Source organism: Callorhinus ursinus, unplaced genomic scaffold, assembly GCF_003265705.2.
Source record: "Callorhinus ursinus isolate GAN/ISIS: 27379988/994484 unplaced genomic scaffold, GSC_fseal_2.0 scaffold20, whole genome shotgun sequence".
Classification (NCBI taxonomy): Eukaryota; Metazoa; Chordata; class Mammalia; order Carnivora; family Otariidae; genus Callorhinus; species Callorhinus ursinus.
Genome location: NW_027397082.1, coordinates 8,600,217 through 8,623,787, shown reverse-complemented (window position 1 = coordinate 8,623,787; position 23,571 = coordinate 8,600,217). Strand labels below are relative to the sequence as shown.

The 23,571-nt window shown below is 41.5% G+C and overlaps 1 protein-coding gene across 6 annotated transcripts in view; it reads left to right on the top strand.

Moving 5' to 3' along the window:
• Window positions 1-23,571, top strand: part of VTI1A (vesicle transport through interaction with t-SNAREs 1A) — a 364,802-nt gene that overhangs the window by 247,306 nt on the left and 93,925 nt on the right. The window contains exons 8-9 of one of the 6 annotated variants that reach the window (XR_012381659.1): window positions 2,592-2,770; window positions 4,756-4,863. The exons of 4 other annotated variants lie outside the window; for them this stretch is intronic. Coding sequence is in view for 1 of the 2 variants with exons in the window: in XM_073904200.1 (XP_073760301.1) it covers window positions 2,592-2,595 (4 nt within the window). In the remaining variant the exon portion in view is untranslated. Of the gene's footprint in view, window positions 1-2,591; window positions 3,649-4,755; window positions 4,864-23,571 lie in introns of those variants that run through there. One more of the 6 variants, XM_073904200.1, reaches the window with a different exon arrangement.

The window sequence follows — 23,571 nt, the reverse complement described above, 5'->3', positions numbered from 1 at the left end:
TTTGTGTGTATGAGCATGGGGACCTTGGCTTTTGGAATAGTATTACATTGCAAATCAAATTCTGCCTCAAAAGAATTTTTCCTCCACAATTTTCTGCATTTCTGAACAGGTTACAAAATGTCACAATTCAGTAGGGCCAATTATTAGGTTTTCATTTAATGGGCAGTTTTAATGTTCTCAGAGAATCTGAATAGTAATAGCATTTTAAACTCCTGCATTCCATTTAAGGACTCACAACCAGTTTTCTCTTTGAGCACACCTAGTTATATTTTTGGGTATCATTTAAATTCAGGTTCCCAATCTGTAGGAAAATCGGTGAGTTAATGAATAACCTCATTTTTAAAACTTTTCAAATATTTTATCCTAATTATAAGGCATATCTAGTGACATTAATTTGATGAAATCCCAAATCATCAGATTGTGCAGAATAGCCCTTACTAAGGTGTCATTTAGAGCATTTTCAGGTTAACAAATGTACTGTTTTATAGGGCCAGACCATGGCTTTGCTTACTATGAGAAAAACTTTCTACCGTTAAGGTTTGGGATTCATGTCAGTGTAGGTCAAACTTTGTGCATTTTTTTCATAGTTGTGTTTGTTCACCATGTTTTATTTAACCTATTAAATGAAAAGCATTGCTACTACTAATAAAATCACCCCTGACATTTGCATACAAATTCTCATTGGTTAATCACTCCCGTGGGCACTGTGCTCAGACTCGGGGAGCCTCACAGTCGCTCTCGGGTCATACGGTGAGTGGAACCAGAGCTGGCCAAGCCCACGCCCAGTGACCTTCCACAGACCACTGATGTGTGTTCATGTAAACCCTTTGAATCCTGGGGGGGAGGGGGGAGCAAGATGGAGGATAAGCCAACGAAGTGATGACTGTTGAGTCGTCCGCAGCTCCTAGACTGTCCTCTGGGACAACAACAGCAGATGAGTTCTCCAAACGCACTGTAGCTGTGTGTTTGAGAGCTGTAGCTTGAGAGAAACCCCCAGAGCAGGTATCATCTCAGTGTGCCCTACAATCCAGTTGCCTCTGTGTGGTTCTCTGTTTTCATCCTTGTCCCTCTCTATCCTAATCCGTTCTCTATCCAGTCTTCCGCTGCCACATAGTCAGGGAAGTAGAAACCCCTTACAAGCATTGCTCGCTCGATCCTCACGGCCATGCCAAGTAGAAATCTGAAGCCCCTCGCTACTCCCTTCAGTATTTGGACATGGGACCAAATTAGTCCTCGAACCTGGATCTCCTGGTTCTGCTTTTCTGTTCGTGCCCCCTACGCTGCGCTTCCACCTTCGGGTGCATTGCACCTGAGCATGGTCCTCTCTCACCCTCCCTCACCAGCCAGAAAGTTGTAGGTGTCACATGATATTGGGCTGGCCAGTCAGTAACTGGAAATTTATTCTCACATTTCTCCTCTCACTGGACCAGCATAGAAGCAAATCGGAGGCTTCACATGTATTCTTGGCCAAAGCTCATGACTGTGGGGTACAAAAATTAAAGTCTTCCCGGGATTGCTCATCTTCTTAATGATTTCTCTGCTAGACACACAGTGGGACTCAATTACTACCCGTGGACTAAGTGATATAATCCAGCTGTATTATATAACACATATATACATCACAAACACAAAGACATAGATCAATGACATAAATCCAATTAAATATATAACCCAGAGGGGAAGAAAGGAAAAAGAATAAATGTTGAGGGAAGGGGTGGTGCGAAACTGAGTAGAAAGGCCTTTCCCTTCCCGAAGAAGCTGTGCTGGGCGCAACATGGAACCTGTTAGGGAAAACCTCACCCAGGACAGCCTTGGCCGCCTTGAATTTCCCCTTGTGTTTCACTTTCACTGTGCCCTCCCCCAGACACGAACTGCTTTGCTTCTGTTGCAGATGGAGGCTGGGGCAGGTGCAAGGGATTTTGATGACATAACATCCCATTGCACTGTGTGACGATTTAATGGATTCAGAGCATCAGGATGTGCTCTCCTGTTTGTAAATTCAGGGGACCTGTTGAGCACCTTTAAAATTCGGTGGAGCAAGTGCTGCAGCTACCAGGAGGGGGCCTCTAAAACCAGCCCCAGATGCAAGGGACACATCCCACTGACCTTCCGTCTCCTGTTCCCGATCCAGGACCCCGGTCCTAGCTCTAGGGAGTGTCTTCCGTTTCCGTGTCTACCTGAGACTGCCTGGAGTGGCCCCCACTGCCCATCCCATTCTGCACCCCTTAGATTGGAGGCTGGGCCATGGTCCACATGGATGACTCCTCCCTCCCGCGTGCCTGTCTCCGCCTGACCGCTGTGCTGCGCTCACTGGCCCAGCCGAGTACTAGTCCTCACCTACAAAACCATCAGTTACTACTCAAGCTTCTTAGGAATCTAGAAGCCGGGGCCTTTTACCTCAGTTTCCAAACCAAAGCACCTTGCATATGATTTCTTAATCATCATTATCGTCCTGATTGCTGTTGTCATCTTATCTGCCGTGTATTTTAAGAGCACTTATATGCTAAGTGCTACATAATCATTATGTAATTTCATTTCGTGTAACCCTCAGAGCAAACCTATAAGGGAGGCATTATTATTTTCTTTTACAGATGAGAAAACTGAGGCTTAGAACAGTTCAGGAACTTGCTCAAAGTCACACATCTATCAAGTCTCAGCTAGACTGCAGCTACTCCTGTCCTTCAGCCTTAAGAGCTCAGCTCTCCTTGCCCGAAACCTGATACCAGCTGGGTTCTCCTCATGCAGTCAGCCTCCAAGGAACATAAGTAATGTATGTGGTCGAACTAAAATGTCTGTTTAAAAGTCAGACTGTGCTTCTAGTCATATGTTCCATGTAGATTACCACTGATGTTCTCAGTCAATAACTTGAGAATCAGAGTTTTAAGAAAATGTGGAAGGCTCATGTTTACCAGCTCCTCTCACCTCAGACGGGGGGGAAAGTGCCACAGTGGGCCTCAACTACCCCCATATGTGTACCCAGGCTGGTGTATGAAATAATTTCCTTAAGGCACATGGAGATTGCTACCCTAAGACTGCAGGGAAAATAGCAAAAGGGCCAGAGAGGTCTTTGGTGCTCTCCAGGTCTTTGTGCCCAGCCCTTTCCTTCCATTCTTCCCTCCCCAGCCCCCTGGGCCCCTCTCGTGTTCCAAATCTCCCCCTGTAACCCCAGCCAGGACAGCCTGTTCCAGAGACATTCCCCAGTGAAAACTCTCAGCCTATGAGACAGTAATCTCTGCTACTGGAAAAAGCAGTGTAAGGAAGGTAAATAACATGAAGATTTAGTCTTGAGGCATAGCTGAGTTTTATAAGAAGAGTAGAAATGGCGACGGGTAGTATCATGAACTCTCTAGACCTTTACCTCTGCTTAGACCAGAGCACTGTTTTGCCGGCTGTATTGGATTTCTGTTCAAATAGCCCCCTCACCACTCTGTGCCTTTCCCCCACATCATCTTTCTTCAGAGCACATAGCACATAGACCTGGAATCCTGTCACATACTTGGTGATTTATTGTTGTCTCCCCCTGTGGCATATAAGCTCCTTGAGAGCAGGAGCCTAGTTCTGCTTGCTGCCATAAACCCAGCATCTGCAAGAAGGCTCAGCACATAGTAGGTGCTTAATAAATATTTATCAAATGAAAATATCGACCACTTATGCCTCTTCTGAGAGAGGCAGCTTTTACTTGAACCCAGTTTTTCTGAAAAGAACAAATTTAAGAAGCCATCAGACCCATGGTTTTACTGCTATTATTACTTGAGATGAGGTGATATTTTTTTCTTTAAAAAGCCAATTTAAAGTTGATATAAAGAAAACAGTTAAATAAATACTAGTTCAGGTGGTGCTCAGGTGCGGTAGAGTCAAGAAAATGGTATCTGAGTGTCTAGAAAACAGTGATTCAGAAAACACTGATCTAACAAAATCCACCATTATATTAGTGGATATCCTTCATGTGAGTAAAAAATTATAGTGGTCTACACAATTCATCTTGAAATAATTATGAGCCAACCTTTTCAATCTCACATGATGCACATTGTGTTCATGGTTCTTAGAATTATTTTTGGCTTTGGGAGTTATAAGTAATGTGCATAAAATTAAAACCAAAACTTATCCACATTTAGGCCAAATATTTCCCCTTTTAAGCTGTTCCCATAACTTTGAAATCAGGGTTAAACCACAGGCTTATGTTTTCTTATAATAATTTTTTTAATATTTGAGTCCAGTGATACCTGCTGATTTGGCTTGGAGTGATGAGGTAGGCTCAAGAATATTCAAGAGCAAATTGTGCCATATTATTTAAGTTCTCCCTAATCTTACAAAAATGAAATACCACAAATAACTGAATTTTAATATCTCCTGAATCTCCGAGCAAAAAAAGAAGGAAGATAACACTACTGACTAATTTAAACACTAAAAAAGTAAAAGGCAGGAGGTAGGAGAGATAATCCCAAGTGAGCCAAGCTTGCCTACCTATTATTGATTTTTATTAAAATCACAGTTTTATGGCGGGGGGGGGGACATGCTTTGTGGTGCCAGGTTTGAGGGATCCTCTTTGTTAAAATCTTCATAAATAAAGTTTAAAAATTGAGACTAGTTTCTTTTGGAAGCTTCTTAGTTGGGGGGGGGCAAGGGAACAATAAATAGGGGTAGAATTATATAGTTAATAAAAATATCATTTTTTATATGCTTGAAAAAAGGCATCTCGTGCTCTCCATGTAGACCTCCAGTCAGTGAGCCTGTGTACTTCCTTTTCCCTGCCAGATATTTGTTCCTGGCTGGAAGACATTTTGAGATATTTATTTGATGACACGCACCTGCTGGGTAGATGAAAAGCAACTGCTCCCGAGGATGACCTACTTCAAGGGCACAGTAAGCTTCTGAGGACTTTGGCAGGTTGTCCTTAAATCATTTGAGTGCATCTTGATATCACCTGTTGAACATATCTAAGGCTAGTACATTTCCAGACTCCTTGGAGGCAGAGTCCCTAACCCCAGGGAAGAGGTGTCAGAGGCAATCACAACTCTGTGAAAGTACACTGGGACAGGGAGGACAGGCGGCTTTACCAAACCCACCCCACACGTGCAGTGCTGTTCCTGGTGCTCGAGTTGGGCACCTGCCACCATGGAGTGGACCGTCTAGAAAGCCAGTCTGGTAGGAATACACGTAAGTGTGGCCCAAGGTAAAGAGAGGGGCCCAAGATAGAAAGAAGGTTTGGAGGACAGGGGTCGGAGATGAGGGAAAGTGCCATGAATGAAATTCTGATGAAGTGTTCTCCTGGGAATGGACCAGACAGAGAGAGATTTCCGAATGAGATCAGGGACGAGCACGGGATGTTTGAAGTGCATAGACACATTGTCACCAAACGGGCCTTTGAAGCCAACTTATCTTTACCTGTTCACTTCCATTTACAAGCATTTACTGAGTGCCAGCTATTGTGACAAGGCAGGCGTTAGGTGGTAGAGATACAAATGTAAAGAATTTGTATCCCTTTCTCAATATACACAATCTAGTGAGAAAACACACCTAAACAAGAATTTTTATCATAAATTTTAATGTGATGGATACTAGGTATCTATGAGTTGATTAATAATTAATTAATCTACTTTATCTATCTAACAGATTAATTAATCTGTTTAATGTGACAGATGCAATCGTACAATAGATACACAGGAGGAGTTCTTAGCCCTGTTGGACTTCCTGGAGTTGGTGATGCCTGGCCTGAGCTCTGAAGACTTAAGTAGGAGTTAGGCAAACACGAGAAAACAGGGACATGGAGATGTTATAATAATATCTTGTGCTCAGGAACTACAAACTGTCCAATTTTATTCCAGCACAAAAGGCAAGGCGGGAGTCAGTGGTTGTACCAGTGGGTGCCTTAGAGAGGCTGTGTCACTTCCTGCCCACCACTGTCGCGACCACCCCAAGCCAACGTAGTCAGCATAGGAGGACCATGCTTGCCTGTAAATGGAGGTTCGAGGCAAGTTTCTTCACACCCCTTGTGCCCTTCCACTGTATGGAATATCTAGAGCTTACACTGTGGGGACATTGACCCGCCGCAGAGGAGCTCTGAATCATGACTGAATTGGGGCCTTACATGTTGATATACAAGGAGTGTTTCTCCATCACTTTTATCTGCATGTCTAGAGGACATGGTTTGAAAGACTTGGCTTCAAATATGCCCTCTGCATTCAGGTGTCCTTCCCTCCTCTCCCAGTTATCTACTGCTCTGTAACTAATCACACCAAAATGTGGTGGCTTAAAACAACAGTCATTATCACTCACAGTTTCTGTGGGTCCGGAAGGGAGGAGCAGCTTGGCTCGGTGTCCTGTGACTCTGGGTCTCTTGTGAAATTGTCTTCAGACAGAGCCTGGAGCTAAAACAGTTGGGAAGAGACAAGAGCCTGGAGCAGCTAGGGACTGGCTGGGCATCTTGCCCTTTCTCTCTTCATTGTCTCAAGGCCTTGCCACACAATCTCTCTGTGTGAGCTAGTTTGGGCTTCCTTACAGCATGGTGGCCTCAGGCTCAGCTGAGCAGGGCCCCAAAGATAAGTTCCAAGAACAAGACTGGCAGAAGCTGCATAGCCTTTTCTAACACAGCCTAGGAAGTCATACGGCGTCACCCCTGTGGCATTCTCTTCATTAAGACAGTCACAAGGGCCCACCAGGTTTCAGTGGGGTGACACATAGACTCCATCTCTCGATGTGGGGATGGCAAGGTTGTAGAAAACCAGTGGGATGGGAAATACTGTTGTGGCCAATTTTAGAAAATACGATGTGTGACACACCCTTCAGGAATATTTCCCTCTGTTCACATAATCCTTTACCTGAATATTAATTCACCCATTGTCGTGTTTCCTGCAACCTTTCTTGCTTTCTTACCACACCAAAATCTAAAGCTGCGGTGCACAGGCACAAACCAAAAAACTTCCATTTCCTGAATGAGAGTCAATCCTCCTGGCGTGCAAGTGTTCCTCACAAGATGGTAACACTTTATAAGCTTATATCCTGTTGCCCCATCTTCAGAGAAGCTGTACTTCGACCAGGTGCTGTTACAGCCAAATATGGCTCCAATCTTTAACTTAGGTGCCTCTTTTCATCTAACCAAAGCAGACTAGAGACTCACTAGTCAATGATTTGAAATCTCTCCTTTCATTTGCCATGCACTTGGACGATTGGTGGTGCTCTCATAACAAGTTTAGTTGGTGGCATCTATCTTGTGGAGTACTGCATATTTCAGGGAGTGAAAAAAGAAAAAAGTAAAAAAAAAAAAAAAAAAAAAAGGCCCAGACTTTGGGCTCAAGGAACTTTAAAAATGGAACCATTAGCATGTTCTTGGTAGGAAATCTTCTGATGTAAAGTTAAACTATTGATGTAAATTTTACATTTTTAAATAAGTACTGTTACAAGTGTGCTGTCTTTAATGAGGGCTTTAATTCCACTTTTTACACATATACAGTGAACAGAAGTTGAGTTCTTCAAATATTTCCTGTTAAAAATGTATGATACATAAGCACTGGATTGGAGGGTTTTTTTCGCTCTTGGATAACCTAGAAAAAAACATAGCTCTATTTTAAAATCCCTTCCAGTTCAAGAGTTATCCAAGCAAATAGTGTTGACCAGGTGTTGAATGCACCACTAATAATAATAATACTACCCTTTCATAAAGCTGAGTAATCAGGAATAATGCTGAAAATAAGAAGACAGTCATTTATTTACTCTATTTGGCATTGTTAGTACTAATAATGCATTTCAACACAGTGGAACTGCTAGATAATGCCTATGTGACTTTTATGCAGTGCATTGTTATTTAAATGAACAGTCGACTGCACTGTAATGAAGAAATGCATGCTTTTCCCAACTCAGTTATCAACCAGGATTCTAGGAAAATGAGAATTTGTGTCTGCCTTCATTCATGGAGCAAACTGGAGGTCACTGTTTTCAATATGAACCTTTTTTTAGCTTTTCAACAGTGAATAATTAGGAGCCGCTGCTTCTGAAATTACCTGTATTCACTGTAGAGAAGGAAAGACTTTTATCTTCCACGATGAAATACATTTTCTCATTCAAACTTTGTCATTCTTTTTTTAAATGGCATTTTACACCGCTGAGTCAATCCTAGGTAGTAAAATAAAAGAAATATATTTTTTGTGCCACAATAGCCTTGTTTATTCAATTTACTTCCTTAAATTTCAGCTCCTCCTTGAAAAATGATCCAAATGCAAAAATGGGTTTCAAGCCGTTGAACATATAAAGCAATTATCCACATAGAATACTTTACACAAACACACATGTTCCTTGCACTTTGATTTAAATTGAGTTGATCCCTGATCCTTGTAATTTAATGATTATGGGCTTCTATTGAGTTTTTGAACAGCTTTATTGAGATATAATTTACATATCCTACAATTCACCCATCTAAAGTGTACAGTTCGGTGGCTTTTAGTGTATTCACTGAGTCATGCAAGCATCACCACACTCAATTTTAGAACATTTTCATCACCCCAAAAAGAAATCTGGTATCCATTAACAGTCACTCTCTGTTCCCCACTCCTGGCCCCTGACAACCACTAATCTACTTTCTGTCTCTATGGATTTGGCTACTCTGGGCATTTCATATAAATGGAATCCTACAAAATGCGGTCTTCTGTGTCTGGCTTCTTTCACTGAGCATAAGGTTTTCAAAGTTCATCCGTGTTATAGCGTGCATCGGTACTTTGTATCTTTTTATTGCCGACTAATATTCCATTGTGTGAATATACAAATTTTATTTATCCACATAGCAACTGATAGACATTATGAATTATGCTGTGATGAGCCTTCACATCCAGGTTTTTTGTGTGGACATGTGTTTTCATTTCTCCTGGCTGTAGACCTAGAAGTAGAATGGCTGGGTCATAGGCTCAATCTGCGTTAACATTTTGAAGAACTGCCAAACTGTCTTCTAAAGTAGTTGGACTGTTTGTTATTCCCACCAGCCATGTGCAAGGGCTCCAGTTTCTTCACACCCTCTCCAGCACCACTTGTTGGTTGCCTCTCTTCTTGATTACAGTTATCCCGGGGGGGGGGGCGGGAGGAACTCTCTCATTGTGGGTTTGATTTGCATTTCCCTAGTGGCTAAGATCTCAAGCATCTTTTTAGGTGCTTATTCGCCCTTTGTGTGTCTTCTTTGGAGAAATAATCTGTTTCTATTGAGTTGTACGGTACCTCACCTCAGGAATGTGGCTAGCAGAACTAAGTGGGAAACAAATCTATCTTTCTAAAGGGAGTTAGTTTTCAAACAGATTTGCAAATTGAAGACATTGCTTTTACATTGGAAGTATTTTTGGATTGTGGAATAACCGAATTGATCTCAGGAATCAGTTGACTTCTGAAACTTGTTTCAGTTCGATTTGTAGTAAAGATATTGGTGGTCCCAGACCATACCTAGAAAAGGGCTTAAAGATCAGCTTGTCCTGTTAATTCGTTTTACAAATTAGGAACTCTATCCAGATGGGATCCAGATAACCGAGTATCCCTGTTTACTTTAGAGAGACTATAATACACTTTTCGAATTGTTTCTCACTGATTTGGAAAAAAAAAAAAAAGGCAATGGTATAATCCTCTGAAATTAAAATCAACGGCATTTATTGTTGCATACTCAACGCATTTTGTTTGATTTTATCCTAAGGGTAGTACATGTTAGATTGATATTATCATCCTCCCCTTTTATGTGTGGGGAAACAGGGTAACTGATTTGTTCAGCGGCATCTGGCTAGTAAATGGCAGATTCTAACCCAGACCTTCTGATTTCAAGTCCAGAGTTCTCTTTGTTTCCTCTGGGTCTGCCAGACGACTGAAAGCGTCAGCACATTGTGACCCTTGTCATCTTGGAGGACTTTTATTTCTCATCACTAAATCATTGACACAAGTAGCAGATAGGTGGCATCATGGAGCACTCGTTCGCCATCATTAATAGAGTTCTTTAGCAAATCCAATATATGTAACTTTAAGAAACAGAATATATGTTTCAAATGACAGAAGAATCGTTCAGGTATAAAAATATAATGCTTAAAGTATCTATCAATATGGTAACGTACTTGGAGAGTAGTTTTCAGTTACAAAGCATTTCACTTAGACTTTTAATTGGATGCTTACAGTTATGCAAGACAAGTTTTTCATTGTCTTTGTTTTTATGTATTTGTCCTACTCACAATGGGCCTAAGGCCTGAAGTGCTTCATTTACTAAAATATAAAGTCTGAGGCAGACTACCATCTCATATCCCAGAGTCTTGGCTCCTATGTAGTCCTGTGTTCCCTCCAGTGTACCATGCTCTGCCTTAATGATGTGCTGAAGGACACTCGTTTGAAAGAAAAAGAGACTTTATACCATTATTCCGGACAACAACAGGGCTATGAACAAGTAGAAGTTATAGGGAGGCAGTTTGGAGCCCACATAAAGAAGACTTGATCTGCGCAACAATGCAATGTGTTGTCTTGTGAAGGAGTGAGGTCTCTTGTCATTGAACTGTTCAAGCTAGAGCCGGATGACCATCTGGGAGAATGCTCTAGAAAGGATTTCTGCACTGGGGTGTGTGTGTGTATGTGTGTTAGTGGTGCCAAGAGAAATTAGGTGGCCTTTAAGGTCCCTTTCAACTATGAGATTGTGGATCTTTGTTTTTAGTCAAGAGAGTAAGCTGGCTTAAGGATGTTCTGTATCCTCATTGAAAAAGAGACTTTTGCTCTGATAAACTCTCATCCTGGACATTAAAGGTGCCAAGTTTTCTGTTTAAGAGAGAGACACCAAATTAATTAACCTAAATTACTGGTTTCCAAATAGAACAGCAGTTCCATCTATATTTGTAGACACTGTGTACAACAAATTTCCATATTGAAGTAAGTTTGAATAAGAGCCTTTAATACACCATTGTCCTTTTCGACAACTGAAGAGGGAGGAGAAGGTATGCAGCAGTGCCAAATGTATTTTTTTACTTTTGCAAAGCGCTTCGGCCTCACCCAGTGGTTCTCTGCTCTGGTTGCACACGAGAATCACCTGGAGAACTTTTTAAAAATACAGATGACCAGGACCCACGTGGGACCGAATGAACACGAATCTCTAGGGGTGTGTTCCCAGCATCAATATTTCTTAACAGCTCTCCAGGCCATTCCTACATGGAACTAAAGTTAAGAAGAACTAATCTAGTCTGAGCGTGAGCTCAGGCAAAATCTGGACATTTGCTTTTGCAAATCAGGTCACCGTTTAGACTGCAGATTGTTAATTCAGAGCTGATGTTCCTAAGTATGTAAGAAGCAGTATCTCACCATGGGTCACATCACTGCTCTTGAGCCAGACAGTCTGTCTCTGTCCCCTTACTGGTCCTGTGACTTCAAACAAGCTATTTTTAATCTCTCTGTGCCTCTGGTTTTTAATGTGTAAGTGGAGGTAATAATAGTACTTATGAGGTAAAGGCTAAGGTAAGGACCCAAAAGAAAATAAAAACTCTCCATGTTTGATGTTACAATCATCGTCCTCATCATTGTTGTGTTGTCAGAAGTAGTAGGAGTGGCAGGCAGTGCAGGAGTGCTGTAGGGATACGGGCTGAGTACCCACTGAAGAAATGGTTCACTCTGTACAGGGCTTCAAACAGGACTTGACCTTCCTTATAAAACTAAGGACTCTTTGCTGCACCATTAACAATGTGCTTTCTCAGATTCAGAACTTCCCAGTGAAGTACAGAGGGTCCCCAACTCATGATGGTTCGGCTTAGATTTTTCAATTTCATGATGGTGCAACAGCAATACGCATTCAGTAGAAACCATACTTTGAATTCTGAATTGTGATCTTTTCTCAGGCCAGCGATACACCATAGGATACTCTTTCAGGATGCTGCAATTTTGTTCTTCACTCTCAGTTCAGTAGTCAATAAATCTATTGAAATGAAATATTCAACATATTATTTATATGAAATATTGAAATATTCAACATATTATTTATACTTTATTATAAAATGGGCTTTGTATTAGATGATTTTGACCAACTATAAGCTAGTATCAGAGTTCTAGCACATTTAAGATAGACTAAGCTAAGCTATGAGGTTTGGTAGGTTAGGTGTGATAAATGCTTTTTTGACTTACAATATTTTCAACTTACAAAGGGTTTATTGGGATGTAACCCCATTGCAAGTCAAGGGTGAGCTGTAGAATGTTTTGTGTCAGGTTTTCTGCAGGAAGCTGAGGCTTAAACCAAATAAGCTCCTGCAGTTCTTTCCACCTCTTAATTCTGTATTAAGAATGGACTTTACCTGCCCAGGGGCCTCACTGAAGGGTCATGCTGAGTTTCTGTTGGATAACGGAGACCAGCATGCACTATATATATATATTGTATATGGGTATATATATCAGATTGACCTCCTGAATCCTCAGGACAGTCTCAATTTCAAGTGGTCTGCCCTCCTGAATGATTGGATCTGTGGTTCATAAAGCATGGCTGCTACTGAATAGGAAGTAAGGGCTTCGTAGACTGGTGTCCTGGACTAATGGTGCAAAAAATAAACACAATTTGAATATGTGGGATGACCCCAGAGAAAAATTAAAGAGCACAATCAGCCATAGTTTCTTTTTCATTTTCAGGTGATAAAGGAGTAATTTGAGCTAGCTCTAGTCACCAAGGGTACAGTAGCAAGAGTCCCTGACTCTCTGGATCTAGGACAAGTGTGGACGTTGTATGGATATTACAGGTTCTTTAGCACACAGCCTCCAAATGCAATTGTGGAAATTGGTGGACTATTCCTAGAAGGAGCTCAAAGGACTATAAAGCTGAATAACATCTTTGTCTCAAGAACTTATATGAGAAACTGGTTTTTTTTTCCCCCCTTTTCTCCTACAAGCATTTTGTGGCTCACCATTGCAGACACTGCATATCTTTGTATCCCACACAGTCCCCATGTTAATAGTTGTTTGCTAGTTGTGGTCATTTAATTGAAAAAAGCTGGCGTGGAGATATTACAGGTCCCAGTAGGTCATTTGTGTATCAAGTTTGGTATTACTGCCTTTGACCAAACTCCTTCCAAGTCCAAATTTATTACAATTCTGTAAATGCATTAATAATATATAAGAGGATAGACAGAGGGCTGAAGAAAAGGTGTGTGTGGCCTTTAAATATGCCAATCGTCTGCAATTCTGAGGGTTGCTTGCCATCGCCTGTTGCCAGGAGTGCATTATAGAATTTCAGATGGCATGTTCTGTTGGTACTTGCTTTAGATTTGCTCTGGGGCTGAGGTTAAAGAGGACACTACACTGTGGCTGGGATCCTCTTACTTGCCTCTTCCAGAGTAGATCCTGGACGCCTCCTTCCTTCCCACCAATCAGAAAGCTGCCCCAGCCTCTGTTGAGGATTGTGGATTCAGCACACTTGGCTGTCTCCCCATGAGTTCCCATGCACCTAGTAACCCTGCCCCACAGAGACCAATGAGACTGAACTCCCTCATGTGACCTGTGCTCACCCTCCCACAGACCCCGGGGCAGGGCAAGTATGGGCCTGAATTCAAAGACTCAATAGATAAGGGTTGTGTTTTTCTTCAGCTTTCCTGTCTTTATTTTCTGAGAATCTGTTTAAAAAAAAAACAAAAAACTTTCATTACAGAAGTTTACTCCCTCACACATGTGCGCATGCACACACACACAACCTGAGAAAGAATATAGTGCCCTGAAGCCCATGTTCCCCAACACCCAGCTTTTATAGAGTCATTCTTGTTTTCTTTTCTGTTGTGCTATTTTTAAGCAAGTCCCAGATATCTGATTTTACCTGTAAATATTTCAGTTTGTTATCTCCAGCATATATAGCATGACTTTTTAAAAAACCTAACCACACTACTCTTATCACACCTACCAGACTTATTAATAATTTATTAATAATAATAATAATAATAGTAATCCATCCAAGTTCAGTTTCCCCTAATTGTTTCACAGATGTCCCCAAACAATTAGGCAGTTTAAATCAGGGTCGTATCAAGGTGCACCTGTTGCGTTTGGCTGATCCATTCTTAAGTGTCTTTTGATCTATTATAGAGCCTCCTCTAGTTTTTACTGTATTTATTTGTTGAAGAAAATCAGATCATTGTCCTGTAAAATTTTCCATATTATATATCTGGCCTCTGCATCTTCCTTGTGCTGTTCAGCATGTTCCTCTCTTCTCCATAGTTCCTGGAAATTAGTCATTAGTTTAAAAACTTAATGAGAATCAGGATACCTGTGTGGCATCACATCAGGAGGCCCAGAACAACTTGTATTGATGTCAAGATTAATCAGTGGGTTCAGGTATGGTCAGCCTGATTCATCCATTATGAAATTCTCTTTCGACCTATTAGCAAAATAGTTTTAGCAACTATTGAAAGCACTTCAGGCATCCCTTAGGGGTTATAAATAGTGATTTTCAATTCTATCATTCTTTCTGCATTTATTAGCTATTTTTCCATATAGAAGAACTTATCATTATCAACTTTTTTGTTATTCTGAAATACAGTTCATACAAGAAAAGCAGCATAAATGCTTCTTTCCATTTACTTATCAATTTTCAAAACACTGAATTGCACCAGCAGCCTCCAAAAGTGACCAATGAGGCTTGTTTGTCATTGAATATGATTATAAACACTTGGGGTTTTATCTCTTTTATATGCATCAGTCCATTGTAGTCATTATACTTTTTGATGCTCAAATGTCCCATCTTGGAGCATTGGGAGCCCCTTCTAGTTGCCCCTGGTCATGTTTTAATATCATTCCGCTGGTCTTCTTTTCTGGCAGAATAAGATATGGTGAGTTCCTGGCCGAAACATGGAATCAGCTATTTCTACAAGGAATCTTGGTTCCTTTCCATGGGAAGTAGTATGTAAAGACCATGGTCTGGACACTAGGGGTAGATTCCCTCTTAAAACGTAATGGTGACTTCATCCTCCTGGTTATCTCCTTGTTCCTGCCCTCTGTGGGCCTCTGGTTCCACCTGGACCCTCCCTGTGCCATCACTGGGAACAGCCAGTGCACACCTCTCCTCCAACCAGACTCTACCGCCTCTCTCTATGCTTTCATCTCTCCCTTCTAAGTTGGATGCCTTACTTGCCTCCAAGCTTCAAAGACACTATTTTGGGGGATACTTCCGTAATGCTGAAGAATAGTGATACCCTTTTTTTTTTTAACAGACTCTTCTTAATTATTTTTTTCAAGAGAGTTAACCTCCGGTCACTACCCAAGTCTTCGGCAGACAAATCCATAACCCAGAACAACAGTGTTCTGAAACACCAGGGAAATGGTCAGCCCACTCACCAGAGCTGGGGAAGCTTCATAAAACCAACAGTCCCCTCAGGTGTGTGTGTTTTCCAGGGAAGCATAGATGGTTGCATGTTGAAATTTGTAACTAGGGTTGCCAGGTGATGAAAAAGCTTTGAGGCATTAGTTTCTCTTAACCATTTCTAGGCTATATACCCATTTGAACATCCGATGAAAACTATGGGCTTTCTAGAAAAAGATACATAGACACAAAATTCGGCGATTTCACTGGTTTTGAGGAATTCAAATTATCCTGAAGTTAAATTTGTTTTCACAGACTAGGTTCTGATTTGCATTGGCTTGTTGGAAGCACCAGGATTTGGAGGTGGGTCAGACGTCTGGGCGAGAAGACACATAGCTAGAACCAGGGTGGCAGCTTTAAATTGCTCCAGTGAACATGATTCATCCTTTCGTCTAGAACTGCTTCTCATGCCGGTCCATGAACTATTTGGTGTCAGTCCATGACATCATAAGCACAGAAACTGAGAGTAAGCATTTAAAAATATTTATAGCAGGGGTGCCTGGGTGGCTCAGTCAGTTAAGCATCCGACTGTTGGATTCAGCTCAGGTCCTGATCTCATGACTCGTGAGATCAAGCCCCATGTCATGCTCCCTGCTCAGTGGGAGTCTGCTTGGACATTCTCTCCCTCTGCCCCTTCCCCGACTCACACTCACACACTCTCTCTCTCAAATAAATAAATAAGTGACTAAGTCTTTAAAAATAAATAAATAAAAACATTTCTAGCAACTTGGTATTGCTACAACATCCAAGCACATGGTCAGTGGACTTGTCTCATTGAGCAGAACATAAACCATTTTGGATGCTGTTGAGAGCACTTGGGGAGTTGCGTGTGGCAGGAGCTGCGTGATTGTCATCTGAAAAGGACCCCAACAGCTGGAAATTAAAAGCCAAAGCAAAAACCAGTCCTTCATCTCTGTGTAACAGGCAACAGCAGTGAAACCCAGAATACTTTCGCCCAGGATACTACTGCGTTGTTTTAGCACGTGGTTCTGTCAGTACTTGCTTCAGATTTGTCTCCATCAGCTACCTCTAAAGCTCACCTAGAACAGAGCACACAGTAGGCATTCAGTCAGTCTTCGCTGAATGAAGACAGAGCTGAGAAAAACTGCTCTCCAAAGAGAGAAGACACCATCTTTCCCTAATGATACCCTGTGTGGGGGGGGGGGGGGGGAATCCTATAATTCTAGGAAGTTGGAGTTACCTACATAAAGAAAGTATGATAGGAAATAAATTATAAGCAGTCATTATTTACTGAATAGTCTCCCAGAACATGAGATAAGTAGAGTAACATTAACTAGCTGGTCCTCACAGTAGAAGTTGTGAGGCTTTTGGGATGGCTTATATTACAGTGTATACATTGTATGAATTAACAAGTCAGTAACAAATGTGGCCCATTTTCAGGGCAGAAAAATCAGAGTGGTCTCAAGTATAATGCCACTGATGGTGGAAAGAAAATCATGTATTTAATCTCCAGAATGAGATTTTATTAATAAAAGGGAAAAAAAAAGAAATGGTAGCCCAAACTTTTCTGTCATCTCTCTCTATTTTCCCTGTGGATCCAGGATTAGTCAAATCCACTCTTTGAAGGAATCCAAAATCTCGTCTTTAAAAACTGGGCTTGTGAAAAGTCACCTTTAGCTCTCATGGCTGCTGGCCTGAGAAGACCGGCCCTTGCCCACCCCCCGCCATTGCCAGCACCAGCAGAGGCCATGCCACACTCCCAGCATGCCTCAGTACACTGTGCAGCCACCCTGACACCACGCAGTGCATCAGTGACACAGGTTCCGAGGAGGAGGAGGTGGCGTGAACTGGAAGTCACCAGCTGTCTCCCTTGCCAGAGAAAGGGATTTTACCTCAAGATAGCTTCTCGGATTCTGTGGATCCAGACCCTACTTAAAGAGACAGATTTCCTTCTTCCTTTTTCCCTTCCTTCCTTTCTTCCTTCCTCCCTTCCTTTCAGCTGTGGAGAATTAGAAATATTACCTGCTAAGTAACTGAAGAAGAGAAATTGAGGCGGTCTCTCACAGCCCATGAAATGAGTAGTAGACAGTGTATGGGCATGTGCTGCAAAGGGACAAGTGGTTTATATTTACCAACAACTATTAAGCGAACTAGAAGTTTCTGGAAATAACTTTGCTTTTTAACATCCCTTCTAAATAACACAGGCTGTTTGCTCTATCTCATTATAAGAAAGATCCCCCTCAAAAAAAAAAAAAAAAAAATGTTGTCCTACTTACCATGCACAGGAGGGGCATAAAGGAGCTCGTCCACGGTACGTGGGCCCAGAAATGCACAATCGCTCAAGTCTGATATGACCTTTGTCTCCACAAATAAAAAGACTGATAACCCCAGGTGTCACCACCACATTTTTTAAACACATACATCACACAGGGCTCAGCTTAATGACTATTTTCAAGTACAAATAAATTTCCTGAAATGGAGGAAAAGAAACAGAATCCCTCTATGTCTATGTAAAGAGGAGGAGAATTTAGGGTAGGTAGGGGGCTTCAGTTACCCCTAGTGTTCTCGATAATACCTACCAATAAATGTTTTCCTGCACCAATGCTCTGACTCCGCTCTGGGAGTTTTATGGTTACTGATAGTAGCATGATTATGGTAACCATTTATTGAGTGCATCTATGTACCAGGCATAGGCTAAGCACTTTATGTTAGTGGATTTTAAAAGCCTTTAATATCCCTAAGAGATAAATGTTTTTATGATTTCACTTCATAAGTAAGGAAATGGCTTACTCAGATCATGTCCCTCATAAGTGGCCAAGCTGGTCTAACTTCTTAGTCTTAACAATTATGCTGCCCTTTAGGGGATTTTTTGTTTGTTTGGTTTTTTTTGTTTTTGTTTTTATTTTTGCTTTTGTTTTTTTTCTTAAAAGTTTAAAAGAGAGGCTCTTTTTCTCCTTGACTAGAAAGGTTCCAAACCACTATTTTATCATAGAATTCACATAAGCCGCCAGAGGGAATGGAAGCTGGCCACAGCACTATCCCAGAAAGGTAATAATTAATGACAAAAGTGTCACTTAAAAAGGTCAGTGACACCAAGCGTATGTTTCTCTTGGATTAACTTCTCTAACACTCTTTAAATAATGCGTTGATATCAGCAGAGACCAAAAAAAAATAAAAAAATAAATAATAAATATATATATACACACACACACACACACACACACACACACACACACATCTTGAACAGTTTAAACGTCTGGGAAGAAAAATATGAAAATAAAGCTATTCTCATGGCTTTCTACAACCACTTACACTTCTTTTTCTGTGATAATAATTGTGATAATCACCACTTGTTGTGGGCCTTTTTTTGTGCCAAACAATGTATCAACAAGCCCAAAAGATAGGAACTGTTGTCTCAGTTTTGCAAATGAAGAAACTAAGGCTCTGTGAGGTGCAGAAGATCTATCTCTGTGTAGAATCTTAGGAAGACTTTCCCTCTGTGAAACTGAATCTGTCCAACAGAAGTAGCAGGAAATACGGCACAGATGGATGAGCCCTTCCAAGGGATCTATACAAAAATATCCTTTAACAGCGCAAGCAAGGAAGGAGCAGCACCTCCTATGGTGTAGCACATTGTCATTGGTGGGGACGTGCAGCAATTAAAATACAGTCAGGTCAGCGCTCCATTTGAAAATCGTCTGATTGTGGGCCGGACACCCTTGGTGTAACCTATAAAATGCTCTCTACAAAAACTTAGAGAAGGGACTTGTGTCTCCTCAGGGATGCAATGGTACTGCCAACAGTCATGTCTGTGCATGATTTTAGAGTTCCTCCAACCCTCTTTGTGGGTAGCAAACCTAGATACTCCCCCAGAAGGTTGCAGGGCCATGGGCCAGCCTGGCATACCCACCTCAAATCCAGGAGCCCCAGCATGACGACCTCTCTCCCTAGCAGCTTCACCTGGGATGAGTCATTTAGCTTCTCTAGCCCTGGGTCTCACTGGCGGTAAGAGAGGACATATTTCTCACCAAGACGGCATGAAAATAATGCTAACCATTGGTACAGACCACCTTGAGCTCCTTAAAAGAACACTTGAACCGTCTGAGTTATTTTTAAAGGTGGAAATGGGCCAGCCACCAGTAAACTACAGATTTCCTCCATTGTGTGATCCTCATGTCTCTGCATCCTTAAAGACTGCCAGAACTTGTTTTCCATTTCTGCTTGTGAGAATGCATCTCCTGGAGTTTATTGGTAATTTCTGCCCTCCGCACACCTTTGTAAAGCAGAGCGGGGGCCATGCCAATTGATAGTCACCTTGTGGCTTGAACTGGTCAGTCCGAAAGAGTAACTGTGAGAGGTCCCTTTAATTTCATTAGAATGAGGGATGGTGCGGAGCTGGCATGCCTGCTCACCAACGCATGGAGCCCCTCTGACGGGTGACCTGTCCACATTGGCCGTGAGTCTCGTCCCGGTCTCTGATGCTGAGCATTTCTCCTTCCTATTTATCACAACTTGCACCTTTCGGACTATTTGAAACTTCTCTCTCCCTTTCCCCCTTGTTTTCCCCCTCTTTTTCCTTCTTTCTTCTTCTGCCCACCTTTTTCGTTGTATCCTCTTTTCTCTCTTTCCCTTTCCAGTTTCTTCTCAACATTCTTCTCAAGCACCACGTGTTCGTCCAGGAAGCGATCCTGAAAAGACCAAGTCCAGCTGCAGAAATGGCAGCACAGCCTTAGCTTGGAGAAAATGGGGGAGACCAAACTTAAGTCCTCAGAGACTTAAGAAGAGATACCAGAAAGTTGGGATTTGCTGTGAGATCTATTTTATAATGAAAATTCTGCTATGAAGAAGAATCTTTTTATTTTTTTCCCTTGATATAGTCTGAATAATTTATACCTAATGCCAAGAAATTATATATAATTAGTCTGGGTAATGTGTAATTTCCATTTGATTATATATATTAAGGTGATTAAGGAACTTCAGTTTTTCACTAGTAAATATCTGCCTTCTTTGTTCCATCCTGGGTCTGTAATGACTGTTTGTATCAAGTGCAGGACTCGTGCAGAACTGAAGCGAGCAAGGTTTGAATGCTCTCACCAAGCTCAGTTGACTGATGTCTGTGAATCTGGGAGATAATACAAAGTTAGCTACATGTGGGGGGGGGGCACTGAGGGGAGATTTGCCTCCAGTCTCTAAAACCATCATGTAATTTGGCATGACTTCCAATAAAAAAAAAAAAAAATTTAAATAATTTTAAAAACCTAAGTAAAACAGTGTAGGTGGAAAGCCATATTTCAAACAAAGCTATTCAATAAATGCATGACATCACCATTTTTAATATTGTATAGAATAAAATGAAATTTTTGGCACTTCAGCTTTAATTAATGATTTCTGTTTGCTTTTTATGGAGTATATGTTTATTACCATATATAGCAGTTTTTCTTTTTCCAATTAGAGGATAGATTTCATCCTTTATCTTTGCAGGTAGCTGATCCAAGACATTTTTATGTAAATGGATTAATTAATCGGTAGCCTTCATTTGAAACTTAAAAAGAAAGTAATCCTTTTTGAGAGGCATTTAACTGTTTTTTAAAGCCATAAGCAATTCTTCACTCAAGCAACTTGTTACACAATTAGAAATTATTTGACAGCAGTAATCATAATAAAATGCATTACCCCTTACCAAATCACCTTTAATTCAAGGTGATTAAAAGAATCTGTTCATTAGAAGACTATGCAGCAACTTTGCTTATAAAAGTCTCATTTTTTGGAAACTTAATGGTACGTATTGATGAAACTTTTGAGCAAATGACATCACGTGTTAAATGACCTGAGCAGCCTTTGTGAGAAGGCATTCAGCTCCAGAAATGTGCTGGGTTCGAGGCAAGGCAGCTACACCTGGCCTCCTTTGAGAGCCCTCAAGCCTCTCTGCCTTCCAGCCCTCTGATTTATGCAAATCAGAAAGCTTTGGCGGTCTCCACTTCCTGGCTGGGCCAGCATAATCCACTTCCTTCGGGTTCATGTGACCATGCAAATTCGAGCACTCCTGAATAGTCCCAGAGGGGCTGCGCCTCTCATTATTCCTGCCCCATTCTCTGCGCAGTGCAGGCATTCAGACTCTGAATGGACAAGGGCTTAATTACTCACCACATCTGTCAGATCAGATTCAACTTGAGAATGAAGAGAATCCCAGACAAGCCCAGTCGTTTCTTTGCAATGTTCTTCATGGCCGAGGTCACCCAGCTCTATCTTCTAGGGAATATTTTCCACTACTTGTTCCATGACCCTTCTGGAAAACAGGGACTCCAGCTTTTGGAGATCCATTACTGGGCCTTTCACATTGTGTGTGGCCTTTACAAATGTTAATTAATCTTCCTGATGATGCACTGAGCATCAGGGAGCCCTTTATTCCCCCCAGGCTACTGATGACCAGTATGAATGCCAGAAAGTTTTCCTTACTGTTTCCTGACCTACATGCTCCTCTCTCTATGTGCTTTGCTTTTTTGTCCCCCTCCCCGTAACATGTCTCCCACATGACGGATTGACTACTCACATTACCAGGTCAGCCAGAGTTTGACAAAGTAAAGGCGGATGGTCCCCAAATACAGGATCTACCTATAAGGAATAAGGTTCTTACCAATGAAACATTCCCAAGGCTGTCAGCCCAGGCCTGCCAAGGAAAATGTGCATAATAACGGGTAGGAAGGAGTGTGTCCACCAGGAACCAAACAGACAATTATTCTCAGTGGAGGGCCACTAACATGCCTTTTTCCCTTATGTTTCTTTCTGTGTTGCTCTCACTTGTGTCTAAGAGGAGATTCTTGGTATGTGCAACTCTGGGATACAGGATTCCATGGACTGCCTTGATGTTTTCTGAGTTCTGTTTGGTTTTGGTTTTGCTATCATCTTTTTTTTTTTTTAGATAAAATTCACGTAACATAAATTTAATGATGATAAAATGTATCACTTAGCGTTATTCAGTACATTCACAATGTTAGGCAACCATCGCCTCTATCTGGTTCCAAATCATTTCATTACCCAGAAGGAAGCCCTATACCCATTCCTTCCAGCCCCATCTCTATGGATTTAGCTCTCTTGGATATTTCATATAAATAGAATCATAGAATGTGTGACCTTTTATGACTGTTCTTTTATTTAGCATAATGTTTTTGAGATTTGCCATACTGTTTTACTTTGGCATTTTCTGAGGTGTATGTGTGTGTGTGATTCTTGCCCCATCACAATGATTCCTCTTCCTATGTTCTGTCTTGGATAATGTTATTAACGTCTGCGGAAGCCTGAGGATCAGCTTGGACCCACCCTCTTTCTGTCATCTTAGTGTCTACTTTATTCTCTAAGTTCTGTTGAGTCCACATCTGAAATACCTCAAATCAATGCTCATTTATATTCTTACTGCCTGTACCCCTTTTCAGACACCATTCAATGCCCAGCTGGTCTTTCTCAAGCACAGACCCATCTGGTCCTGCCATTGCCCTGCTCAGTGCTTTTTCCTGCTCCTCACCACCTTCAGAACAGGGGTCAGGCTCCTCACAATGTTGTCCAAGGCTGTCCACAGCTGCACCTCCACTTCCTTTGCCCTCATTCCCATCCCCACCTGATACACCGTATGTACCCAACCGTATGAGCCTGCCCCTGGCTCTCTGAGCAAGGTGCACAATTGCTCTTTATGTGTCCTGTTCCCTCTCCCTAAACTGTCCTTCCTCTCCCCACAACTGTGAAAATCCATCCCTCCTTCACGATCTGTTGCATTTTACCTTCTCACCTTCCTTGATCCACTGGTCAAAATGAATTCCTCCTTTCTCTCTAATGAAATGAAAATCCCATGGCTTTTCATTTATCATATACTTACTATAACCAGTCTTTAATGAGGGTTCTTTGTACATCTCCGTCCCTTTCCTGCTAACCTCTGATCTTGGTCTTGCCTTACTCATCCGGTGGTATCTCTAGCATCAACTGCTATGTAGGTCCTCAGTAAATGTTTTCTTGAATGATTTCTCCAAAGAAAAAGTTACAAGCCGGCAAGGAGCCCTGAATCATGGCTAGAACCACTCTGATGAAAAAGCAACATGGACTAACTTTTAAAATAGTAATTATTTTGATCTTCTATTGAATTTAAAGTTGCCCACAGTGGTTTACCAGTTCTAATTAGCAGAAAATGCAACTTTGCTCCCCCCCCCCTCAGATTATGTTCTTCATTACAAATCTCAAGAGTTTTATATGCAGTTGCCAAAAATCTTTTTGACAAATTGCACAGGAGGCATTTTGGGATTTTGTGATAGAGT